Source organism: Paroedura picta, chromosome 6, assembly GCF_049243985.1.
Source record: "Paroedura picta isolate Pp20150507F chromosome 6, Ppicta_v3.0, whole genome shotgun sequence".
Classification (NCBI taxonomy): Eukaryota; Metazoa; Chordata; class Lepidosauria; order Squamata; family Gekkonidae; genus Paroedura; species Paroedura picta.
In genome coordinates this window covers 5,936,571-5,962,369 of record NC_135374.1, presented here as the reverse complement: position 1 = coordinate 5,962,369, position 25,799 = coordinate 5,936,571, and the positions used below count along the sequence as shown (strand labels likewise).

At 50.1% G+C, this 25,799-nt stretch overlaps 1 protein-coding gene across 4 annotated transcripts in view; it reads left to right on the top strand.

The window, feature by feature from the left end:
- Positions 1-25,799, top strand: part of GAB2 (GRB2 associated binding protein 2) — a 137,628-nt gene that overhangs the window by 104,040 nt on the left and 7,789 nt on the right. For all 4 annotated transcript variants that reach the window (XM_077341292.1, XM_077341295.1, XM_077341294.1 and 1 more), the window contains 7 exons: positions 15,992-16,229; positions 19,435-20,021; positions 21,296-21,390; positions 21,962-22,235; positions 22,578-22,668; positions 23,533-23,635; positions 24,843-24,968. In XM_077341292.1, the coding sequence (XP_077197407.1) occupies positions 15,992-16,229; positions 19,435-20,021; positions 21,296-21,390; positions 21,962-22,235; positions 22,578-22,668; positions 23,533-23,635; positions 24,843-24,968 (1,514 nt within the window). The remainder of the gene's footprint in view (positions 1-15,991; positions 16,230-19,434; positions 20,022-21,295; positions 21,391-21,961; positions 22,236-22,577; positions 22,669-23,532; positions 23,636-24,842; positions 24,969-25,799) is intronic.

Sequence of the window (25,799 nt, the reverse complement as noted above, 5' to 3'; positions counted from 1 at the left end):
AAAAGCCATCTGCACTTGGAGGTTCTCCCGGGAACGGCAGGAAGACCTAGAGAAGGCTCAGCCGGGCGAGGCAGAAAGAGGCCCGTAGCCGTTCCCTTTCTCTGCAGCCCTCCCTCTCTGCCCCCTCCCCTCGCTCCCCGCAACCCCTTTGCCCTTCAAAGAATTGATTGCAGTTAGAAAAAACAAAAGCCTGAGAGATCTAATGCTTTGAGGTCAGGGCAATGTGGCTCCCCCCCCCCCCCTTTTCCCTGGTGCTCCTCTTTGTTCCTCCGTTCGTGGCCCTCCTCCCGTTCCCTTGACCCTCTACAAAGATGTCTGCCTTTGATTTCCCTGTTGTTGTTGTTGTTTTTTAAATATATATATATTTATATAGTTGTTACAAGATGGATGTCATTTCCGGACGTGATGTTTGCACTGATTTCCACCCCTACTCCTCCCAGCGGGTTAGTAATTCTCAAACCCACCCACCCTCGAAGACAGGTTTCCGCGTGATGCCGAAACGGAGGCGTTGGCGGTGGGGATTCGTTAATTTATTTAATTCGTTTAGAAGAAGAAGAAGAAGAGTTGGTTCTTATATGCCGCTTTTCCCTACCCGAAGGAGTCTCAAAGCAGCTTACATTCGCCTTCTCATTCCTCTCCCCACAACAGACACCCTGTGAGGGAGGGGAGGCTGAGGGAGCCCTGAGATTACTGAAGAAAAAGAAGAGTTGGTTCTTATATGCCGCTTTTCTCTACCCGAAGGAGTCTCAAAGCGGCTTCCAATCGCCTTCCCTTTCCTCTCCCCGCAACAGACACCCTGTGAGGGAGGGGAGGCTGAGGGAGCCCTGAGATTACTGAAGGAGAAGAAGAGTTGGTTCTTATATGCCGCTTTTCCCTACCCGAAGGAGTCTCAAAGCGGCTTCCAATCGCCTTCCCTTCCTCTCCCCACAAGAGACACCCTGTGAGGGAGGGGAGGCTGAGGGAGCCCTGAGATTACTGAAGAAAAAGAAGAGTTGGTTCTTATATGCCGCTTTTCTCTACCCGAAGGAGTCTCAAAGCGGCTTCCAATCGCCTTCCCTTTCCTCTCCCCGCAACAGACACCCTGTGAGGGAGGGGAGGCTGAGGGAGCCCTGAGATTACTGAAGGAGAAGAAGAGTTGGTTCTTATATGCCGCTTTTCTCTACCCGAAGGAGTCTCAAAGCGGCTTCCAATCGCCTTCCCTTTCCTCTCCCCGCAACAGACACCCTGTGAGGGAGGGGAGGCTGAGGGAGCCCTGAGATTACTGAAGGAGAAGAAGAGTTGGTTCTTATATGCCGCTTTTCTCTACCCGAAGGAGTCTCAAAGCGGCTTCCAATCGCCTTCCCTTTCCTCTCCCCGCAACAGACACCCTGTGAGGGAGGGGAGGCTGAGGGAGCCCTGAGATTACTGAAGGAGAAGAAGAGTTGGTTCTTATATGCCGCTTTTCTCTACCCGAAGGAGTCTCAAAGCGGCTTCCAATCGCCTTACCTTCCTCTCCCCACAAGAGACACCCTGTGAGGTGGGTGAGGCTGAGGGAGCCCTGAGATTACTGAAGGAGAAGAAGAGTTGGTTCTTATATGCCGCTTTTCCCTACCCGAAGGAGTCTCAAAGCGGATTCCAATCGCCTTCCCTTTCCTCTCCCCGCAACAGACACCCTGTGGGGTGGGTGAGGCTGAGAGAGCCCTGAGGTTACTGAAGAAGAAGAGTTGGTTCTTATATGCCGCTTTTCTCTACCTGAAGGAGTCTCAAAGCGGCTTACAGTCCCCTTCCCATTCCTCTCCCCACAACAGAGACCCTGTGGGGTGGGTGAGGCTGAGAGAGCCCTGATATCACTGCCCGGTCAGAACAGCTTTATCAGTGCTGTAGAAAGCCCAAGGTCACCCAGCTGGCTGCATGTGGGGGAGCGCAGAATCGAACCCGGCATGCCAGATTAGAAGTCCGCACTCCTAACCACTACACCAAACTGGCTTCAATTCCCTACGGTTCTTCCCAGCGGAGCCCGAAGCAGCTTACATCATCCTCGTCTCCTCCCTGTTATCTTCACAACAACCCTGTGAGGTAGGTTAGGTGGAGGCAGTGTGACTGGCCCGAGGAATAAACGTCGACAATTCTTCTTCTTCTGAAATGACCATAGGGGCGGCTCAGTAGCGGAAGGAGGTTTGCTGTATGAAACCCACATCCCTGCACCGCTTTCCTCAAACTAAGGCCAACGACGAGTAACATCTGGTTTAGAACAGTCATGCAGCAGAAGAGTTGGTTCTTGTTTGCCGCTTTTCTCTACCAGAAGGAGTCTCAAAGCAGCTTACAATCGCCTTCCCTTTCCTCTCCCCACAACAGACACCCTGTGAGGGAGGTGAGGCTGAGAGAGCCCTGAGATTACTGAGGAAGACGAAGAGTTGGTTCTTAGATGCTGCTTTTCTCTACCCCAAGGAGGCTCAAAGCGGCTTCCAATCGCCTTCCCTTTCCTCTCCCCACAACAGACACCCTGTGAGGTGGGTGAGGCTGAGAGAGCCCTGATATCACTGCTCAGTCATAATAGCTTTATCAGTGCAGTGGCCACCCCAAGGTCACCCAGCTGGCTGCATGTGGAGGATAATTCATAATTTGACAAAGCCTCTCTGGGCAATCTCCCCTCCTAAGCAGAACGTTTCCTCTACGTCCTTCAAGCCGTGGCTTTGAGTTCAAGTTTCAGTACCGCTGCTTGCTCTGGCTTAACGTTGCAAGGGGCTAATGGCTGTGCAGGTCTTAAGAGTCCCAGGTGGCCGGGGAAGTCGAAAGGATCTCTGCATTAATGGAAATTTCAGAGGTCATGGAGGTAGAGGGGGAGGGAGTGTAGGCAGGAGGGTGGGAGGGAAAGGCAGTGAAATCAAATAGCGGGATGAAATCCGAATGCGAGAAACGATAAAGGAAGCCGCTCTTTGGTTCTTATCGCAGGCTCTGTTCAGCAGTGCCGAACAATACAGTTTGTGTGAGAAAACGAGATAAACTCTCAGAGGTGCAGTCCTGAGCAGAGCTATACCCTTTTGAGTTCATTGAAGACAATGGTCTTAGAAAACGGTAGCTCTGTTTAGGATCACAGTGCACTGAGTTTGTTTTTTTTTTGCAATCCCAGATCAATTCATTCCCTGCCATCTACACTGAATGCAGCAGAGGAGGGGGAATAAATCTAAGAGGAGAATCTCTGCCAAGAGAATTTAGGCTTCTGGAGCCTCTGCTGAGAGAAGTTAGGGTTTCCCCTTTAAGAGAAGCCTTGCATCTTGGGAATGAGGAAGCCTTTGATGCCCTGGCCAATCAGGGCTTTTCTACAACGTTGGAGGCTCGAGGCAGCACGTTAGTTCAGGGAAAAGCAGAGAGCTGCACATTTACTGATGCCGATTTTTGAAATATCGAGGGTTATATCCACTCCAGGATATCGCGGGGGAAAGGTATGGTCATTCTGGATCAATCATGCATGCTGCATAGGGAAAATTTAAAGCGCCCAGAATCAAAATGGAAATCGCATTGAGTGCAGGTGGGAGGGATTTATTCGAGCTGGCAGTGGGTAAAAAGCCCCATGCAGACTATACCTGAGTCTCCAGAAAAGAACAAAATTAATCTGCTTGAGATTTTACTGGGGACCATAAGGCTGGATGTTGGGACTTTCGACACACAAAATTCAGTGTCTGCCACAGCCCCTCACTGGTTGATTTTGGAGTTGGGGAGGGGACGCCTGATGCCGCCACTGATTTTGAGAAAGTCATTTTCTGCTTCCAATGCCTTATTTTATCCTCCCGAGATGTCCTCCCCCTGCGAAGGTTTTCCCATCTCCCTAGTACCATTCAGGAACCAACAAAACTGTCTTGACTTTTTATGACAGATAGAATTTCTTTCTCACGTCAGAGCAGGGTGGATACCGACCGTAGATAATCCCCGGCCTTGATTTGTTGCATGTCAGGAGAATCTCTTAATTCCCTGCTAGATCTCCTCCCCCCTTTTTTGAAAAATGCTTTACACGGGAAGCAACGCAGAAGGAATCACTCAAGGATTCCTATTGTCTTTATGCTGTTCGGTTTTCCTTTCATCATTTTTTCCCCTGTTGTGTAGACTTACAACTCTCCATAGGCTCGGAAACTCGCATAAACCGCACAGCTCCCGGCGTTTGGCAGAGTCAAATGTTTCCTGTTTCAAAAGTTCGCAAAACGAATCCACCTTTCCAAGAAATTCTTTCCGTTTTCCATCCTGGACTTTAACGTAACCTTTTAAAAATCGCATTTTATTTAGATGTTTATATCCCTCCCTAATAGGACCCCGAAGCCGTTCTCTCAAGTTCCATTTTAATTTCACAACAACCCTGCAGGGTCGGTTAGGCTGAGAGAGGGGGTCGACTGGCCCCCCAGTCACCCAGCAAACCTAGGTGGCAGAGTGTGGATTTGAACCGGTTTCTCCGATCATGCTGGCTGCCGAAGACACGATCCGATGGATATTTCCCCCACTCTTTGTGTGACAGAGCAGCTGTCTACAGCCTCTATCAATATTTAGATGATATCCAAGTCCAAAGCCCCGTTTCTTGCGAGGGCATCGGTAGCGTTCACGTCTGATAGATGTGACAAGGGACCAAGTTCTCGAGCTAATTGACTCATTAAAAATTAAGAAACTTCAAGGGCCGGATGGCTGATTCCCAGGAGTTCTGCAAAGAACTAAAATGTGAAATCATTCTCCTTCCAGCAAACCAGACAGCTTCCCCTTAAGATCTGCCAGCTGACTAGAGAACTGGGAAGCAGGTAATAGAATGTCAGCTTGGAAGAAGCGGTCAAAAGGCACAGCATCGTAAAGCCTGGGATCATAGCTCATCTCCAGAATAAAGAGATCAGTTCCTCTGGAGAAAAGGGCTGCTTTGGTGGACTCTATAGTATTATACTCTACTGAGGACTGTCCGTGTCCCAAATTTCACCCACTCCCAGCTCTACCTAAAAAGGTTTTTTCCAACCTAGGGCTTTTCCGCACGTGATAAATATAGCGAAATGTTTACCTAATGTAAGCGTTCTATTCTAGCTGTTCTACTGCAGACTGATACAGCTCAGGGGTGTCCAAACCGTGTTCTCTAGAAAGCCATGGACTACAATTCCCATGAACCCCTGCCAACAGGACATCTAGGGAGCAGGGGTTCATAGGAACTGTAGTCCCTGGACATCTGGAGAGCCACAGTTTGGCTACCCCTGAACTGTATCAGTCTGCTTTATAACAGCTGGAGTCGAGTCATGATTTCACACTGGCAAGGGTTCATGGGAATTGTAGTCCATGGACATCTGGAGAGCCACAGTTTGGCCACCCCTGCTTTCTTAAACAAAGCATGTTGCCTCCATTTCGGCAAATTAGAACAATTCCAATTTCTTTCTGCCTTCTTTTGTCGTCCCGGTGGCGAGTCGAACCGTTCCTTTCCCCCTCTCGTTTTGGAGATTTATCATTGACACTCTTAATGGAGACACACCAGTTCTCAATCCGCTTCAGCCCCTCACTTAGCCAGCGGGTCACCATGGAAAGCATAGTGGGAGCACATTTTCTGAAAATCAATGCCTGTGTCAGCGAAATAGCCTCCCTGGGGGGGTTGGGGAGGGGGGCAGCACACTTTTACGGGCGTTTGCGGAAAGGGGGGGCTCCTCATAATTTCTCCCTCTGTCCCACCCTCACCCTTTCTTTTTATGACTCCCCAGTAACGGTGACAAGCCTTGACTAATGTTTCTTTTTATTTCAGTCACCTACTGACTGTGAAGTTCAAAATTACCATAGCAGAGTCCTCAATTTTAAGCTGTCAGAAACAATCATTCTCCCCCCAACCTTCACGTCCACCGTATATCTCCCTCATGCCCCTTCAGGCTATTAGGATATTGGGTTCATACAGCAGAATTTGCCTGGTGATCCTGAGTGCGGCTAATAAATCCCTTAAGAAATGTCACAGAATCGTAGAGTTGGAAGGGGCCATACAGGCCATCTAGTCCAGTGATTCCCAAAGTGGGCACTACCGCCCCCTGGTGGGCGCTGCAGCGATCCAGGGGGGCGGTGATGGGCCACAGGTGCATTTGGGGGCAATGAATAAATATTAAAATTTTTAAAAAATTAATTTCCAGGGGGCGCTGAGTAATATTTTTTCTGGAAAGGGCGGTAGGCCAGATAAGTTTGGGAACCACTGATCTAGTCCAACCCCGTGCTCAACGCAGGATCAGCGTTGCAAGAAAGGGAAACTTCCATTTATTCACGTAGATCCAGTTCACATTTGTGTTTCAGTCAAAAAGTCATAAGAGGAGCTGAACCTAAAGGGTATTTCCCTTGTCCCAAAGGGCCAGCTTGTCCGGCATCATGTGCGTGACGCCTGCCTCCACAGGAGAGGTCTCCAGAAACAGGTATCTCCATGGAAGGCCATGTGCAGCGAGAGGACAAGGAGATCATGGAAGGGCCAGAGGGCAGCTCCCAGGTTAAGACAAGAAGAGGCATCCCGTTCCATTCAAGGAGATAACACCTATACTCACTTGTCCGGCATTGTGTGTGGAAGTATGAGGCACTGACTCCACAGGAGAGGCTTCCCGAGACAGCCGTCTCCGTGGAAGGCCATGCGGAGAGAGAGGACGAGGAGATTATGGAAGGGTCAGAGGGCAGTTCCCCGGGTTAAGACAAGGATCGATTCCATAGGGAACAACGTAGGACAATTCCAACAGTGTAGGAAAGGGAAGGCGATTGTAAGCCGATTTGAGACTCCTTCTGGTAGAGAAAAGCGGCATATAAGAACCAACTCTTCTTCTTCTTCAGTAATCTCAGGGCTCTCTCAGCCTCATGTCCCTCACGGGGCGTCAGTTGTGGGGAGAGGAAAGGGAAGGCAAATGGAAGCCGCTTTGAGCCTCCTTCGGGTAGAGAAAAGCGGCATATAAGAACCAACTCTTCTTCTTCTTCAGTAATCTCAGGGCTCTCTCAGCCTCATGTCCCTCACGGGGCGTCAGTTGTGGGGAGAGGAAAGGGAAGGCAAATGGAAGCCGCTTTGAGCCTCCTTCGGGTAGAGAAAAGCGGCATATAAGAACCAACTCTTCTTCTTCTTCAGTAATCTCAGGGCTCTCTCAGCCTCATGTCCCTCACGGGGCGTCAGTTGTGGGGAGAGGAAAGGGAAGGCAAATGGAAGCCGCTTTGAGACTCCTTCGGGTAGAGAAAAGCGGCATATAAGAACCAACTCTTCTTCTTCTTCAGTAATCTCAGGGCTCTCTCAGCCTCATGTCCCTCACGGGGCGTCAGTTGTGGGGAGAGGAAAGGGAAGGCAAATGGAAGCCGCTTTGAGCCTCCTTCGGGTAGAGAAAAGCGGCATATAAGAACCAACTCTTCTTCTTCTTCAGTAATCTCAGGGCTCTCTCAGCCTCATGTCCCTCACGGGGCGTCAGTTGTGGGGAGAGGAAAGGGAAGGCGAATGGAAGCCGCTTTGAGACTCCTTCGGGTAGAGAAAAGCGGCATATAAGAACCAACTCTTCTTCTTCTTCAGTAATCTCAGGGCTCTCTCAGCCTCATGTCCCTCACGGGGCGTCAGTTGTGGGGAGAGGAAAGGGAAGGCGAATGGAAGCCGCTTTGAGACTCCTTCGGGTAGAGAAAAGCGGCATATAAGAATCAACTCTTCTTCTTCTTCTTCTTCTTCAGTAATCTCAGGGCTCTCTCAGCCTCCCCTCCTTCACAGGGTGTCTGTTGAGGGGAGAGGAAAGGGAAGGTGACTGTAAGCCCCATTGAGCCTCCTTTGGGTAGAGAAAAGCGGCATATAAGAACCAAATCTTCTTCTTCTTCAGTAATATCAGGGCTCTCTCAGCCTCGCTTCCCTCACAGGGTGTCTGTTGTGGGGAGAGGAAGGGAAGGCGACCGTAAGCCACTTTGAGCCTCCTTCGGGTAGGGAAAAACGGTATGTAAGAACCAACTCTTCTTCTTCTTCTCAGGAAGGGTTTGCAACGTGTACAGTTAAATCATGGATTCAATAATTGATCCAGCAGCCACAGCTAGAGGGCTTGGCGTTGGGTCATGGCTTTGAACCTGGCAAGTTCGAGGGTGGAAGTCAACACAGGCTAGGAGTGACACATTGCCAGTAGCATGCAGGGCAGTGGAAGCAAAACAGACACAAGAAAACATTTTAGTCAGTGAGTCATTGACTCATGGGACAGGAGGTGCCCGATCTCATCAGGGCTCAGAAGCTAAACAAGCTCAGTGCTTAAAAGGGAGACCACCCCCCAAGGACACCTCTGCAGAGGAAGGCAGCCCCTGCAACTTGATGGCACTGTACTCACGCCAGTGGGTGGAGTAGTGGCCATCAATACGGCAAGTTTCATGTTTAGAGCTCCCAGCATATTTTGCAATTCAGATTTCAGGCACTTGAGGTATTTTTTTTTATCAGGACCATAAGTTGTGCTTAAGCCACTGGGTCAAATTGTGGTTGCTCAAGGCCATTTGTTGTTGGGACAGTGTAGGAGCAAGGAAACACTCCCATCGCCTTACAACACAATCTCAGTCCACACCAGGGCCACGTGCATATGATAATTTTTATTTAGTTAGTTAGCTAGTTAGTTAGTTAGTTTGTTAGTTATTTTCCTATTTATATACCTCTGCTCTTCCTAAGGACCCACAGCAGTTCACAGAATAAAACATTAAAGCAGTGGTCCCCAACCTTTTTTCGGCTGGGGACCGGCAGGGCAACTGCCCCGCCCGCGAAGTGCACATGCGCGGCCGCGGCCGAACATGTGCACATGCACGCTGCGCGGCCCTGATTCCCTCTCCCCCCCCTCCCGCAGTAAGAAGCTTCCCAGGCCGCAAGTTTTTTACTGCAGGGGGGGCGGGGAGAGGGAACCGTGGCCCGGCACCCTGGCCTTCGCGGCCCGGCACCGAGCCGCGGACCGCAGGTTGGGGATCACTGCATTAAAGTACAATAAAACCCCCATAAAAAACCCAAATTACAATTTATGGGAATTTCCGCACCTTTTAAAAATAGTGAAATACTTACCTTTCGTTGTCGTTATATTCCAGCCCCCCATATGATGTCGCAACATATTTATTTATTTATTTGTTTGTTTGTTTGTTTGTTTATTTATTTATTTATTTATTTATTTATTTATTTATTTATTTATTTATTTATTTATTTATTTATTTATTTATTTATTTATTTAATGTAGCTCTAGCTACAGGAGAGCAACCAGCAGGCCACCAGCAAAAAAGTATATGGAGGTGAAGAAGCGCTATCTCCGCCTCCAATGTCCCGGCCTCCCACCCGCCTCCCTCACCCTTCTCCCGGAGACTGGAGGCTGTTTTTTTATTTTTAATCGAACTGCCTCGAGCAACGAGTAGGTGTACAAACATGCAACGTTGTAGCACAAAGCATGTCTCTCTACGCTTCGCTCCCCTCCCCCCAATCATGAAAAATGAGATTCATTTTTAAAAGAAACAAGACTCATGATTCCATAAGGGGTGGAAATAAAGAAGCACTATGTATCCATGATTAGATGCATAGGCGTTTCAACGAAGTATTGAATTAAAAGAAAATAGCGGGCATTGCGGGCCCTTTAAAGCAGGGAGAAAGGGGATTGGCTGCCTGGCTTGATTGACAGGCAGAAGAGAATCCCGTATAAAGCGTGCTGCTCTCTTCTGCCGTTTCAAGCAGTACCTGTTGGGGGGATAGAAGCACGAAATGGCAGCAGAGATGAGAAAGACAGCAAAAAGGTGAGGAGGGGCCAGGAGGCGCGATTATATTTAGCATTACGTCATTCAGCTAGAGTAACGCTATTTTTAACAATGTGCGGAAATGCTCTTAATATTTAAAAACACTCTCCCAGTTGACTCTCAGAAGCATGCTGTATTCAGTTTTCTCCTTTGAAAGCCTGCCAGCGGCTTGCAGCTTCTTCCTGCTGGCTAAAGGGGAATCTTGTCACCCAAGCAGGCCAAGGAACCAGAACAGAAGGAACAAACATGATTGATTTCACTGCTGTGATGTCACATACAAGCAAGTGGGACTTCCTGCCACCAAGGATGTGTCCTTCAATCTGCAGGATTCCTGTTCATAAACACAAAACACATTATTTTGTGACTTGAATTAATAAATTCCAATTCTGGCAAACATACATATAACTTGCAATCCAAATCAATTCTTCAAAGTAAGCCTATTAATTTATTAGGGTTTTTTATCCCCCTGCCCTGGGGCAAATCGGGTTAGAATTCCTGTTTGCCAGAAAGTTCACTGGGTGACCTTGGTCCATGCATTCTTTCTCAGCTTAACCTACCTTGCAGGGTTGTTGTGAAGGTAAACAGGAGGGTAGAACGATACACACCGCCTTTTGTTTATGGCACGTATTCTTCACCCAAGGGACCCGAAATGGTTCGCAAAAAAATACCAAAAATGGAGGCAAGGAGGACACCCTGGAAAATGGCCAGCACAATTTAATAAACTTTATCCTCATCATAATTTTGCAAGGTAGGAGAAAGTGATCAGCCCAAGTTCTGTTGTGGCCGAGTGGCAATTTGAATCCAGGGCTGATTCTGCACTTACTTTGTATATTCTGTTGTGGATCCTGTTGAATTCAGATGGATTTGAACTCGGGTCTTCCTCTATCCCCCCTCCCCATTGAAACAGAAGAGTGTTCTGCACGTGATTAGGGAAGCTCAGAAGGGAAAGGGGAGACAAGCGCAGCAGGAGCCTCTCTCTTTTCTTTAATGGGGAGGGGGGAGAGGATTGGAAACAGCAGAGGAGGGAGAAAAAAAACAAAAGGCAAATCTCTGCCGAGAGAAGTTAGAGCTTCTACTCTGCTGAGAGAAGTTAGGGCTTCCCTGGGAACAAGGAAGCCTTTGAACTGATGCCCTAGCCAATCAGGCCTTTTCTACAGGCTTGGAGGCTCGGGGAGACAGCAGTTTGTTTGGGACTAGCAGAGAGCTGCACCTTTACTCATGTTGGTTTTTCAAATATTGAGGGTTATATCCACTCGAGGATATTGCGGTGGAATGATAGGGTCACTCCAGATCAATCCTGCTTGTTGCAGAGGGAAAATTTAAATCGGCCGAAATAAAAATGGAAATCGCATTCGGTGTAGACGGCAGGGACTGAATCGACCTAGGACTGGAATAAAACCTCCGTGCAGATTCAGCTCAGGTCTTTTTAGTCCTAGAACAATACAAGTTGTATCAGAATGCGGCTACCTATTATGTCGGCGTGGCAGGATGCTAGACTGGCGTTTTCTTGCCGCCTCCCTGGGTGTAGATTTTGAGGCCCCTGCCTGCGAAGAGAGCTTTTGTTCTTGATCCCGCTTGGAGGCCATTAAGGATAATGTCACGTATTGATCAGTGATGCGCTTAGGCAGAAACCAGTGAAGCCGACCCCCACATATTGGCTTAAACTAATGTCCCTTTTTCGATCTTGCCAGAAACTTGCGGTATTGCAGGGGGGAGGAAACCCAGCAGACGCATCAATTTATATACTTTGGCTACGTGCAGGAGGCTGATGCATCACCTCATGCAAGGGAAATGAAGGCGGTTGTTGTTGTTTTTTAATCTATACGTGAAGCTCTGCCCATATTTCTTTCAGAGGGTCGTCCCGCCGGTCTGAACTAGAGGCGCCCTATGTGAGGCGTCCGTGTTTCTGTGGATTTGAACCTAAATCCTGCCATAAAAACGCTCCTAGCCGTTGTCTGCTTTAACCCTTCCTGTGTGTAAACTGGGGGTAGTAATACTGGCCTACCTAAGAGGATTGTTGTGAAAACTTGTTATCTATATTTGTTATTTGTACGACACCTTTCTCACTGAGATGCAAGGCGGATTACGCACTGCGTGTCAGTAGATTCAGTAGGACGGGCCATCCGATATACGATGCAATAGGTTTTGGAAAGGGATGCCAGCCTCCAGGTGGCACCTGGAGATCCCCCAGAAGTACAGCTCATGTCCAGACTAAAAAGATCAGTTCCCCTGGAGAAAATAGCTACTTTGGAGGGCAGACTCCATAGCATTAGACTCCACCAAGGTCCTTCCCCTCCCCAAAGTCTCCAGGTATTTCCCAACCCAGAACTGGAAACCCCTAGCGCAGGGGTAGTCAAACTGCGGCCCTCCAGATGTCCATGGACTACAATTCCCAGGAGCGAATGCTGGCAGGGGCTCCTGGGAATTGTAGTCCATGGACATCTGGAGGGCCGCAGTTTGACTACCCCTGCCCTAGCGCATGCTAATTTCACTGGCAGATTAAATAATCGATTATACTCCCACATTATCGGTGAGCTGTGATTTCTTGTACCAGGTAACCAATCCACCTGCAGGGCATTTAGGATTTTGCAGGCGAGTTCCTTTCCTAAATTGCCAACTCAGCCTTTTTCAACTTTTTGAGAAACCCCTGAAACTTTCTTCAGGCTTCCAGAAACCCCAGAAGTGGCTCAATTGTGCAGAATATCGTTGGGAAGCAGAGCTGTGGACACGCCCACCTTGGCCCCTCCCCTCCGCACCCCATTGGCCATGGGGGGGCGGGCCTGCCTGACCATATATAGCCCTATCACCTGATATATAAAATTAATTAACTCCTACCCATTTGGGAAACCCTTCCAGGGCTGTTTCAAGAAACCCTGCGCTAACTGAACAAGACCTTTACTACTGCACGTGGGAGAGCCAAATGCAAATCCTCAGCCGGCCGGGAAATTCACTGAGTCCTCCTAGGCCAGCAGCTCTCCCTTTCAGCCTGACCTACCTCGCAGGGCTGTTGTACAGAGAGCATCCGGGAGAAGCGGGTTTGCTACCCTGACCTTCCCGGAGATAGGGTGGGATAAATATAGACAGATGGAGATGTGTAGAGAGAGAAGTACCCTTCTGGTGGTTCATGAATAAAACAAGCTTTCCGTTGGGTGGCTGGATTAGAATTCCCGGGCGGGCAGTTCTCAACCTGAGCTCAAACCACAAATGGACTTCAACATGCTATTAAAATGGCTTTATTCTATGCGAACGTTAAACAACGCCGTTCCTCGGCCGGATATTTTCCCGTTTCGTGCGTGTGCTCGTGGCGCTTGGTTTTTATACTGCGCATATATCAAAAATTGCAAATGATGTGCAGCTTAACATGGGCCCCTAAAGAAAAAATAGTTCTCGTTATCCTTGGAGATCAGATAGAGCTGTATTTTTTATTCTATATTTTTTGCTGTCAGTGTAGTGTGGTGGTTAAAGAGTAGAGTAGATCTGGAGAACAGGGTTTGATTCCTCGCTTGTCCTCCACATGCCGCCTGCTGGGTGACCTTGGGCCAGTCACAGTTTTCTTAGGCTGCTTGCACAGGACAGCTCTTTCAGAACTCTCTCATCCCCACCTACCTCACAGGGTGTCTGTCATGGGAAGAGGAAGGGAAAGGGATTTGTAAACTGCTTTGCGATCCCTTTGGGTAGTGAAAAGTAAGGTATAAAAACCCAATTCTTCTCTCTCTTAGCCGTTCTTGTAGAGCAGTTCTCTCAGAACTCTCTCAGGCCCACCTGCCTCACAGGCTGTCTGTGAGGAGAGAAAGGGACAGGTGTTTGTAAGCTGCTTTGTTGGACTCCGTCGGGTAGTGAAAAGTGGGGTATAAACCAATTCTCCCGACAGTCTGACTCTTTGAGGGTATATAGGACACATACCTGCTCTGGGGCTACTTGGTCAGGGCCCCCTCCCTCCCCCGCAAACACACATATACATACACACACAGAGACTCCATTCTCTTCCTCCCTCCCGCCTTACCTGTTAGTTTCCCGACCTCATTGGTTCCTCCGCCCTCCTTCACTCACACACACAGACACACAAAGACCCCCGTCCCTTCCCCCCACCTGTTTCTGCCTTACCTGTTGATTTCCCAATCTCCTTTCCTCCCTCGCTTCCTCCCTGCCTTGCAAACACACACATACAGACAGAGACTTCCTTCCCCCCTCCTGTTTAGGCCTCTGTGGGTCGGCCTCGGCCGTAGCCTAGGAGGCAGCACGGCTTCTTCTAAGCCCCCCACCGGCATCACAGTCAGTGGTTGGGTCCTGAGGGGTGGGCTGCCGCGGTCTCTGCCTTGGCCTCAGCTCCTTTGGGCTCTTCTGCCTCTTCTGACATGCTCCCTGGGGCGGGACTACGGACGTCACATCCGTATTCATATCCGTTTCAGGAGGCGCGCCAGAAGATGTGTCCCACGCGGAAAATCAGCTCGTCTTCTTTTTGAGTTTGAGTAGGGTTTTTGGGGGAAGAGACAAACAGAGGTGGTTTGCCATTGCCTGCCCGTGTGGAGCAACCCTGGATTTCCTTAGTGGTCTCCCATCCAAGTTCTAACCAGGGCTGACCCTGCATGGCCTTGACTAGACTTGATTCTTCAGGCTTTTCTGATAATATTATTTATTAAGAATTAATTTTAATATTCAAGTGACGCTTTTCTTTTATATTTAATCAAGCTGTGTAGTAGGAATGGCCAAACTGTAGCTCTCCATATGTTCATGGACTACAATTCGTATGAGCCCCTGCCATGGCACTGGCAGCGACTCATGGGTGTTGTAGTCCATTGGCATCTGGAGAGCCACATTTTGGACACTCCAGCTATAGGGGGTGCTTCAGAGAGGAAGCATGAAGGAAGCTAGGCATTACTTTGTCCCCATGCCAGCCTCCAGGTCAGGCCTGGAGATCTCCCAGAGAGCTTCCAAGGATGGTCCCGGTAGCATTCAATTCCACTGAGGTTCTTCCCAAACGCAAATCCCGCCCTCTCAATGCTCCACCCCCAAGACACCAAGAATTTCACAACTGGAGATGTAGCTCTAAAGACACTGGCTCTGTTTTGCTCTGTTTTCCTCATCATTCCAGAGACAAGATCATCTTTCCCTAAAGCCTCAATGCCTAACCTTTCCGGGGGAAGAGAGTCTTTCTGGGATGCCCATTTAGAGCACTTTAACCATTCAAAGGTCACTGGCGGTGCTTCGTGGGAAGGCCTCTTACCGTCGTCCACTCTCTGGCCTCACACAAAGCGGTCCAAGCTAATGTTCTTCCAGTAGCTTTGAAATGCTTTTAGCAAGTGGCAGGCGCAGAGGTTTTCATGGCGTCCTCAGCGGGAAAGGCACTGTGCACAGGAGCACGGTCTGAAATCTTGCGGAAGCGGGATTGCTAAGACAGCATGCGAAAGATCGCTTAGTGCGTATTGATAGATCAAGGTGGGTCTGTTCACAGGAAGTTAGAAGTGAGGATGGTGATGTTACACATTCAGTGTCGGACTCTTGGCAATCCTATGGCTCAACTGTCACCACGTTTTTCGACCTTGTACCACTTCTTTTAGTTGAACACGGCTCTGGCCATTGTTCATTTTAATCGTATCTAAACACTGTGCTCTTTGTCAGCCTGGTTTCCTTTTACCACTGACTAATCCTAGCATCATCGCTCTCTCCATTGAGCTGGATCGCGTGGCACGGTGAGATGATCAGTTTAATGTACCGACACTTAAGTAAAATGTGCCGACATGAATCGATAACGTGAGATGTGGTTTTTAAAAATTATTATTTATTTTATTTATAACTTGATGATTTGTATACTCCCGGCAAACTCCTACTTTTGCAAGCGAAAAATTTCTCTCTCTCGTTACCCTTGGAGTCAGATCCCCTTTGCAATTGGTTTGATCAGCATTTTCTCTCAAACCAGGAAACTTGGCCGATCGGGGATACTGCCAAAAGCTTCTGCGCTACCAAGGCAAACGATCTTGTATTTTAAGATTTAACCCAATAAAAACATCCTGGGAGAGAACCATTTCCCATGTGCGAGGATCATAGAATCATAGAATCCTAGAGTTGGAAGGGGCCATACAGGCCATCTAGTCCAACCCCTTGCTCAATGCAGGATCAGCCCAAAGCATCCTAAAGCATCTGAGCCTGCCACACGCAGGAGATGCGGAGGACCACTTTTCCACCAGCCAGTCTTCGAGGCAGCTGGACATATCCATATCGGTGACCTCAGAGCTTCAGAAAGGTTGGGGAACTGTAATGCACCCACCAAAATGACTTTCTTATTCTTCCACAGACTCTGTGAGGAACATTCCCATCGCCAGCCACGGCCCGCGCTCTTCCCCGGCCGAACTGAGCGGCTGCAACCACCGGCTGCTGCGGGAGCGGAAGTCCTCGGCTCCCTCTCACTCCAGCCAGCCCACCCTCTTCACCTTCGATTCGCCCACCAACCATATCCGGACCACCCTTTCCACCAGCGCCCCTCAGGACTATCTCTTCCTCCACCAGTGCATGAGCAGGAAATCGGAAGCCAGGTAGGCCGCGGTTACTTTACCCAGACGTTGTCCCCGGAGAGCAACACATCCTGCCTCGTGGAGGTTGGACCCATGAATGCTGTATGAGGGCTGGAAAGAACTATGCTTGGTAGAACCTGTGGATGCTTAGAGTCAGGCGTTCTCCACCAGGGTTTTGTGAAACCCTGGGGTTTGTTTGGCAGCCCTAAAAGGTTTGCCGAATGGGACAGGAGTTAATTCATGGATGGATGGATGGATGGATGGATGGATGGATGGATGGATGGATGGATGGATGGATGGATGGATGGATGGATGGATCCATCCATCCATCCATCCATCCATCCATCCATCCATCCATCCATCCATCCATCCATCCATCCATCCATCCATCCATCCATCCATCCAAGAAACCTCAGCTAGCTAGCTGGATGGATGATATAGATATAGATATAGATATAGATATAGATATAGATGATATAGATATAGATATAGATCACCTGCCAGACCCATAATTGACAATTTTGAGAGTGAGTTTGGGGTCAATATGACCATATATCAACAGATGTCAAACTGTGGCACTCCAGATATTCATGGACGATATTTCCCATGAGCCCCTGCCAGCAAGGTCAATTGCCCGAGGCTCATGGTAACTGTAGTCCATGGACATCTGGAGAGCCACAGTTTGGCCGCCCCTGAGGTAGAGCAGTAGCTCTCCAGATGTTCATGGATTACGATTCCCATGAGCCTCTGCCAATTGACCAGGCTGGCAGGGGCTCATGGGAATTATCGCCCATGAACATCTGGAGAGCCACAGTTTGACCTCCGTTGATATGCGGTCATATTGACCCCGAAGTCGCTCCCAAAATTGCCATTGATGGGTTTGGAGGGGGTGGGAAGGGGAGAGACCCCAGGTGGGCGTGTCCACAGCTCTGCTTCCCAACCATATTCTGTAGGATTGAGCCACTTCTGGGGTTTCTCGAAGCCTGAAGAATGTTTCAGGGGTTTCTCAAATAAAAAAATAATAAAAAGAGGGCATCCAGAAGTGCCTAACAAAATTTGTGGCAGAGCAGTAGCTTTTTGTGAAAGGAAACTTTGTTAGCTTTAGCTCTACGGTTCTATAGTATTTCTCACTACCGTGGCTGCCTTACAAAGCATCCTGGGAACTGTAGTTTAATGAGGATGCTGTTAGACATCCGTCCCTTTTCACCACGAGATTTCATGGGAGTCTACAGTGTCGGTCGGGTTGTCTGGCAAATGTCAGGAAGCTCGAGGGCAGGAATGGGGACTGTGACATCATGTTCGCTGCTATGTCACTTCCGACAGAGGGTAGCTCTAAGAATCAGCAGAAACAACACGGTCTTGCCATAGAGTTCACAGCAATTCCTAGAACTACCACGCATCATAGAATCATAGAATCATAGAGTTGGAAGGGGCCATAGAGGCCATCTAGTCCAACCCCCTGCTCAACGCAGGATCAGCCCTAAGCATCCTAAAGCATCCAAGAAAAGTGTGTATCCAACCTTTGCTTGAAGACTGCCAGTGAGGGGGAGCTCACCACCTCCTTAGGCAGCCTATTCCACTGCTGAACTACTCTGACTGTGAACATTTTTTTCCTGATATCTAGCCTATATCGTTGTACTTGAAGTTTAAACTCATTACTTCCATTACATCACTTCCAGATGTTCCCCTAGCGGCCCAGACATCACTGACTTTTTGGTTTTCTTAGTGTCAGCAGGGAAAGAGGAATGACAGAGGTGCCCAGTTGAATCCAGTGGTCCTTTTCCAATCCCATGCTTTCCCTGTGCCTCCGCATGAATATTTTGGATATTTTCTGTGCTGCAGTGGGTGGAGGGAGTCAGGGAAGTTCAGATCCACAGCGGGAGCTGCTTTGTTCCAGCAGCAAATTCAACCCTTGGATCTAACCCAGAGAAATCTAGGATATTTCTCTCGCACGGAATATCTCTTCCATGGAATATCTCGCATGGAATATCCTTTCCCTTGTTAGTTCTTTCTCCGGACCTTGCCAAAACACTCGACGCGCTGAGTAAGTTCCAACAGTGAGAGGCAGTGGCTGCCCTTCAAATCCATGCACCTGTTTTCGTGTTTTCCTGTACAGTTGTCCTGCAAAAGGACTCAGGCATAAAAGGAGCGAGGATTCTCTACTCAGGGATTGTTGTACGTAGAGCACCACCTACTGACGACGAAAGGCAGTGCAGATAAAGTGACCTGTTAGATCAGCCTTTTTCAAGTATTTACCATTAAGACATTTTTTACCCCGAGACATTCTTCAGTCTTCGAGAAACCCCAGAAGTGGCACAATCATGCAGAATATGGTTGGGAAGCAGAGCTGTGGACACGCCCACCCGGGGCCCCTCCTCTTCCCACCCCTCCAAGCCCCTCACTGGCCATTTTGGGAGGGATAGTTGGGTTAACATGAGCATATATGGCCATATCACCTGATAAATGTATTATTTGTTAAAGAAAATGTATACAGATTAATTAACTCCCACCCATTCAGGAAACCCTTCCAGGGCCATCAAGCAATGCCCGTATTAGATCAAGATGGATAGCCATGTTACTCCAAAAACAGCAAGACTCCAGGAGCACTTTAATAAAACAGCTACTTCAAACCCCCCTATTGAGTGTCCTGGGGGGCTGCAATCTTCTCCTACAGGTTTCTTAATTCTGTGATTCTTGATTTCAGATTTGTGTCCATTTGTTCTTTGGCGCGTGGGACAGGGCTGTCAGGAACCCAAAGATCGAGCAACAAAATAGCTGCACTCTGCAAAATAACCATAAAAATACATAAAACCCATGAAATACACCTTAAACATATTAGAGTCAGACTCCAAAAATTTATTTTTTGCAAATAAAGATATTCCCTTATGCACCTGAGAAAGGCCAAGGTTCAATCCAGAGCGTGCCTCCTCATGTGTAAACCAAAAGAAAGTGATTTCCTTATAAACATTTCCTGGGGTTAAATATAGACTTACCAAGGATGATGGAACCCAACTCTGAAATGTTGTTTTTCAAAATGGGGCAGGTTGGCCAAATGTCCACGGACTACAATTACCATGAGCCCCTGCCAATTGGCCATGCTGGCGGGGGCTTATGGGAATTGTAGTTCATGGACGTTGGGAGAGCCACCGCTTGGCCATCCCCGACATAGGCTTTGACTTGACGTTCCGATTTCCAAGGATGGCTTTTGCTGTTCCCTTTCTTTTAGGAGCGCAAGTTTCTCCCAAGCCACGAGGTCCTCGTTCTTCATGAGGAGCGACCCGTCCGTCCAGAAACTCTCTCAGGGGAACGGCCACTGCGTGAACGGCGTGGGCGGGCAAGTCCACGGCTTCTACAGCTTGCCGAAGCCGAGCAGGCACAACTCCGAGCTCCAGGACAGCGCTTACGACCTCCCCAGGAGCTTCGGCTGCTACGCCCACACCAAATCGAGCCTCACAGGCTCCGAAACGGATAGTGAGGAAGTCTACACCTTTAAGACCCCCAATAACACGCTTTGCAAGGACTTTGGGGAGCTGACCACGGATTCGTACGACCTCCCCGGGACCCCCTTGTCCATTTATCAGATCCCCAGGACATTCACGCTGGACAAGAACCACAACGCCCTGGCGGTGGCGGCCAACGAGTCACCGTCTGCTCCCCCTCCTCGGCCTCCCAAGCCGGGGCAGGCGGAGATGCGGTGGGGCAGCCCGCAGCAGCGACTGCTGGACGCTGAAGGCCTTGGCATGGGCTCCGTGGCCGCCACCATACCCAGGAGAAACACCCTGCCGGCAATGGAGAACTGCAGGCTGCATCGAGGTAAGAGGGGGTTCTGGAGGGAGGGAGGTGCTCTCCTCTGCCCCCTCTCCATTTTGCCCATGTCCTTTTTGACGTGAGGCCTCCAGAACTGAACACAGGTCTCCGGGTGGAGTCTGACCAATGCGATATACAGTGGGACTGTGACATCTTGCAGTTTTTAAGTGATACCTCTGTTGATGCAGCCCATCTGCCTTCTTTACCGCTGCATCACACGGTCTGCTCATATTTCGCTTACATTCCACAAGTGGCTTAAGATGTCGTCTAGATACACTGCTACCCAGAAGTGTATTTCCCATCCAGTGTGCACGCTTCTCATTTTTGTGAGCTGGATGTTCCTTCAAACTAGATTGTTGGTATTTCTCGTACAGAGGGGCGGAGGGCAGGTAGTAAAACGTTGGCTCAAAGCGAAGCCACAAAAACATCCCTCTGGTTCATTTCCTCGTGTTGTTTGATTCACTGGACTTTGATACGATGGGGTCTGTGTGGAACAACTGCATCCCATTTTCCTATAATCTACAGCAGGGGGTAGTCAACCTGTGGTCCTCCAGATGTCCATGGACTACAGTTCCCATGAGCCCCTGCCAGCAAATGCTGGCAGGGTCTCATGGGAATTGTAGTCCATGAACATCTGGAGGACCACAGGTTGACTACCCCTGATCCTACAGGAGAGCAAGCATGATATAGTGGTTAAAGAGCAGTGAACTGTAATCCGGGGAACTGGGTTTGATTCCCCACTTCTCCACTTGCAGCAAACTGGGTGAATTTGGGTCAGTCACAGTTCTCTTGGAGCTGTTCGAACAGAGCAGTTCTTTTAGAGCTCTCTCAGCCCCACCTACCTCACAGGGAGAGGAAGGGAAAGGTATTTGTAAGCCGCTTCAGGATTCCTTTGGGTAATGAAAAGCGGGGTATAAAAACCCAGCTCTCCTTCTTCTGTATACTTTGATTAGAGTTGCCAGCTCTGGGTTGGGACTTTGGGGGCAGAGCCAGGAGTGGGCAGGATTTTGGGCAGGGAAGAACTTCAGTTTAGTATAGTGGTAGGGAGCCCCCCCCCCCTCCAGAGCAGTCATTTTCTCCAAGGGGGAACTGATCGCTGTCCCCTGGAGATGAGCTGTAAAACAGGGGATCTCCAGGTCTCACCTGGAGGCTGGCATCCCTCACTTCCACTCATGCTGGTCTGTCTCCCGGAATCACCAATAGGGGGCGCCTGCTGAATTGACGGCCTAGGGGAGCCTGTTAACTCTTTGTTAACTGCAATTACCACATTGCCATTTCAGCTTCCTCTTGCGAGACCTACGAATATCCCCAGCAGAGCAAGAGCAACAGCGTCCAGTCCGCGGAGTCCGTGAACGTCGGGCTCAACTCCTACCTGGTAAGTCTCCGGTCCCAGGTTGGCTGGAGGGTATGGTCGCTACCTTGAGAACTTTTTTTTTTAAACAAAACAATTAGAAAATATGTAGGGGCTTCCAGGGTGCAGCAGGAGGGAAGGTCACGTGGTATAGTCCACTCTCATCAGATTTGGGAAGCTTATGCTGGGCTGGTACGTGGGTGGGAAGACACCAAGGAAGGCTCTGCAGAGGAGGGCACTGGCCAGCCACCTCTGCTTCTTCCTTTCCTTGAAAGCCCGTAGCTAGAGTCGCCATAAAGCTGGGTTGGTACAGGGATGAGGGACCACCAAGGAAGGCTGTGCAGAGGAAGACAATGGTCAGCCACTTCTACTTCTCCCTTGCCTTGAAAACCCCTAACTAGAGTCGCCATAAAGCTGGGTTGGTACAGGGATGGGGGACCACCAAGGAAGGCTCTGCAGAGGAAGGCAATGGCCAGCCACCTCTGCTTCTAGAATGAATTCTTCACAGTTTGGTTAGATAGGGATCATATTTTTCCCGCCACATCTTAATATGAGTTTTTCAATATTAATATTCTGTGTTCCCGTCCCTCCCCAGCAAAACAAAGCCACCGTGGCTCGCTCCCACAGCGCCGATTCCGAGGACAACTACGTCCACATGACCCCTGGCTCCTCGGTCCTGCTGAGCACAGAGACATCCAACGAGAACTCCTACATCCCCATGAGCCCCGCGCCGCATCACCTCGACCCCATGGGGCTGTCCTCCTCGACCTTCCCGGCTCACAAAGGGAGCGCCAGTTCCCAGCCGCTCCGGCGGATGAGCGAGATCCAGCCCCCTCCAGTCAACCGCAACCTGAAACCGGACCGCAAAGGTAAAGCCCAGCCAGGCTCCCCCTTGCTCTGCAGCCACCAATCCTGGCACCCAGAATATGCCAAAGGGGTCCCTTCCACAATGAGTTTGATCCTGACGTGTCCCTTTGAGCGACGGATGACCCCCTCATGCCCCCCTGCAGGGCTCTTCGCTCTGTGGGTGCTAATCTTGTGTTGATCCCTGACCCGGGAGAACTGCATCAATGGCTCATGATCCCAGTTCTTTCTAAAGCAGCCAGCCACAAACTCACAAGGGAACACGGTGGCTGCATACATCGCCCAGTAAGAAGCACCGTAAAGCGACAGCTCACCCAGCCCTGACTCAGCTCTCTTTCTGCTCCCAGCAAAGCCGACGCCGCTGGACTTGAGGAACAACACGGTCATCGACGAGCTGCCTTTCAAATCGCCCGTCACGAAATCCTGGTCCAGGCCTGGGTAAGTGGGATTCAAAAAGAGAAGAAAGCAAGACGAAAAGCATTAAGCCTCTGAATCTCAGAGCCAGGAGGCAACATCAGCCTCCCTGCCCTGTGGCTGGTCCTTCAGAGGGACTGGCTGGCCCCTGTGTGGGATGGGAGGCTGGACTGGAGGGACCCTCCCTGGCCTGACCCAGCAGGGCTCTTCTGAGGGTCTTATCAGGGGAAGGCCTCGGCCTCTCTGCCCTGTGGCTGGCCCTGCAGAGGAACTGGCTGGCCCCTGGGTGAGACGGGAGGCTGGACTGGAGGGACCCTCCCTGGTCTGACCCAGCAGGGCTCTTCTGAGGGTCTTCTCAGGGGAAGGCCTCGGCCTCTCTGCCCTGTGGCTGGCCCTGCAGAGGAACTGGCTGGCCCCTGGGTGAGACGGGAGGCTGGACTGGAGGGACCCTCCCTGGTCTGACCCAGCAGGGCTCTTCTGAGGGTCTTCTCAGGGGAAGGCCTCGGCCTCTCTGCCCTGTGGCTGGCCCTGCAGAGGAACTGGCTGGCCCCTGGGTGAGGCAGGAGGCTGGACTGGAGGTATCCTCCCTGGTCTGACCCAGCAGGGCTCTTCTGAGGGTCTTCTCAGGGGAAGGCCTCGGCCTCTCTGCCCTGTTGATGGCCTTCCAGGGGAACTGGCTGGCCTCTGTGTGAGGCAAGATGCTGGACTAGATGGACCTCCGGTCTGATCCAGCAATGGATTGGATGGACCTCCGGTCTGGACCTCCGGTCTGATCTTAGGTCCTTTAGAAAGGCCTTGGCCTCTCTGCCCTGTTGCTGGCCCTCCACAGGACCTGGTGGCTCTCAGGAACCCCACCACCATTCTGTGTCTCTCAACCTCTCTTTCCAGCCAAGCGTTCAACTCCAACTTCTCGCCATACTGTCGCCCCATCTCCTCCCAAAGCATCACCAGCACCGACTCAGGAGACAGCGAGGAGAATTACGTCGCCATGGTAGGTCCCCATCTGCACTCATCTCTCTCTCGCTGATTTCACTTGTACGGATTACCTTTGTTGAGGTCCATCAATGGCTCTTAGCTTCAAGGTCTGGGACAGTGGTCCTCTTGGTGATTTAGCGAGCACTAGCTGGCTCAAGGTTGACTCAGCCTTCCATCCTTCCGAGGTCGGTGAAATGAGGACCCAGCTTGCTGGGGGGTAAACGGTAATGACTGGGGAAGGCACTGGCAAACCACCCCGTATTGAGTCTGCCATGAAAACGCTGGAGGGCGTCACCCCAAGGGTCAGACATGACCTGGTGCTTGCACCGGGGATACCTTTACCTTTAGTGCCAGGTTTCTGGAGTGCTGGCCCTGCTAGTGGACCTCCTGATGGCCCCTGGGTTTTGGCCATTAAATTTCATTGCCTCAGACCAACATGGCCACCCTCCTGAATCACCTGCTTCAAGATTGGCAACAGCTGGACAGATGCTCCTCATAGATGCTCTGAGCTGATCCTGAATTGAGCAGGTGGTTGGACTAGATGGCCTGTATAGCCCCTTCCATGATTCTGTCCCTCTGGACTCAGTTCTACCTGTTATATTGCAGATCAATACGGCTGCTTTCTGAAACCGCCAGAGGTGGTATAGATGGCTTTGTAAGCAAATGACACACATTTTTGGAGGAGGAGGAAGAAGAGTTGGTTTTTATACCCTGCTTTTCTCTACTAGAAGGACTCTCACAGCGGCTTACAGTCACCTTCCCTTCCTCTCCTCACAACAGACACCCTGTGAGGTGGGGAGAGGCTGAGAGAGCCCTAATATTACTGCTCTGTGGGAACAGCACTATCAGGGCTGTGACTGGCAGCACGTGGAGGAGCAAGGAATCAAACTCGGCTCACCAAATTAGAAGCCACTGCTTTTAACCACTACACCAAGCTGAAGGAGGAGTGTTCCAGCTAGGTATATTAGTTCAAAGGACTATATAGAACCTCCATGTTCAGAGGCAGTGTACCGCTGCCTTCCCAATACCGGAGGAGCGTAGTTGCCTTCGTGATGTGTTTGTGGCCTCCACTGAAAAATTTAACTGTTTGTTCTTCAAAACAGAATACAGGGGGCTTTCATTTGTTCCTTTGCTGAACCTTTGTTTGCACATTAGAGCAAATTATTTGGATTTTCCCCCTGTTCCTTTTACTAATTCTAGCTCGGCCTTTCCCCCTTCTGTAGCAAAATCCGGTCTCTGCTTCTCCCATTCCCAGCGGTACAAGCAGCCCCGCCACAAAGAAGAGCACCGGGAGCGTCGATTACCTGGCCCTGGACTTCCAGCCAAGCTCACCTGGCCCACACAGAAAGGTACGGCTCTGAATTGAAACTGAGGCTTTTTAATTCAACCGGTGGGACATGCCATCAAGTTATAGCTGGCTTCTGGTGACCTGGTAGGGTTTTCAGGCCAGGTTTTCTTGCAGCTCTCTCTTTGGGCCAGAGCTGGGTGATCATGCACTGACAGTGTTCGTCTGCACATGATGCTGCCTTAGACCATTGGGCCATCAAAGTCAGTATTGTCTCTTCAGACAGGCAGTGGGTCTCCAGGGGCTAAGGCAGAGGTCTTTCATGTCACCTACTGCTGCATCTTTTTACTGGAGATGCCGGGGATCGAACCTGGGCCCTTCTGCATGCCAAGCAGATGTTTTACTACTGAGCCATGGCCCATCTCAGTGCCACCCCAGAGTCTCAGCTGGAGGTCTTTCCCATCGCCTCCTGCCTGGTCCTTTAAACTGGAGAAGCCAAGGATCGAACCTGGGACGATCTGAATGCCAGGGGGACGCTCTACCATTGAGCCAGAGCTGTGGTTCAAGACAGCCATCTGACGGAGAGGCTGATTCTGTGAAGGCTCAAGGGGGTGGCAGGTGACAGTGGAGGAGCGAGAGGGTTGTGAGTGTCCTGCACAGTGCAGGGGGTGGGACTAGATGACCCAGGAGGCCCCTTCCAACTCTAGGATTCTATAATTCTTTGATTCCACCTGCTGTGTGAGGGAGTTGCTGCGGGACAGGGGTAGGGGTGGAGGCAGGAGTTCACATATTAATTTGATACAGCCCAACTTTTAGCTGGAACTCTTTAGGGAAGGCGTCTCCAGCTTTCTTGAGCCTGGGGGCGTCCTTGGAATTCTGACACAGGTTGGGGGGA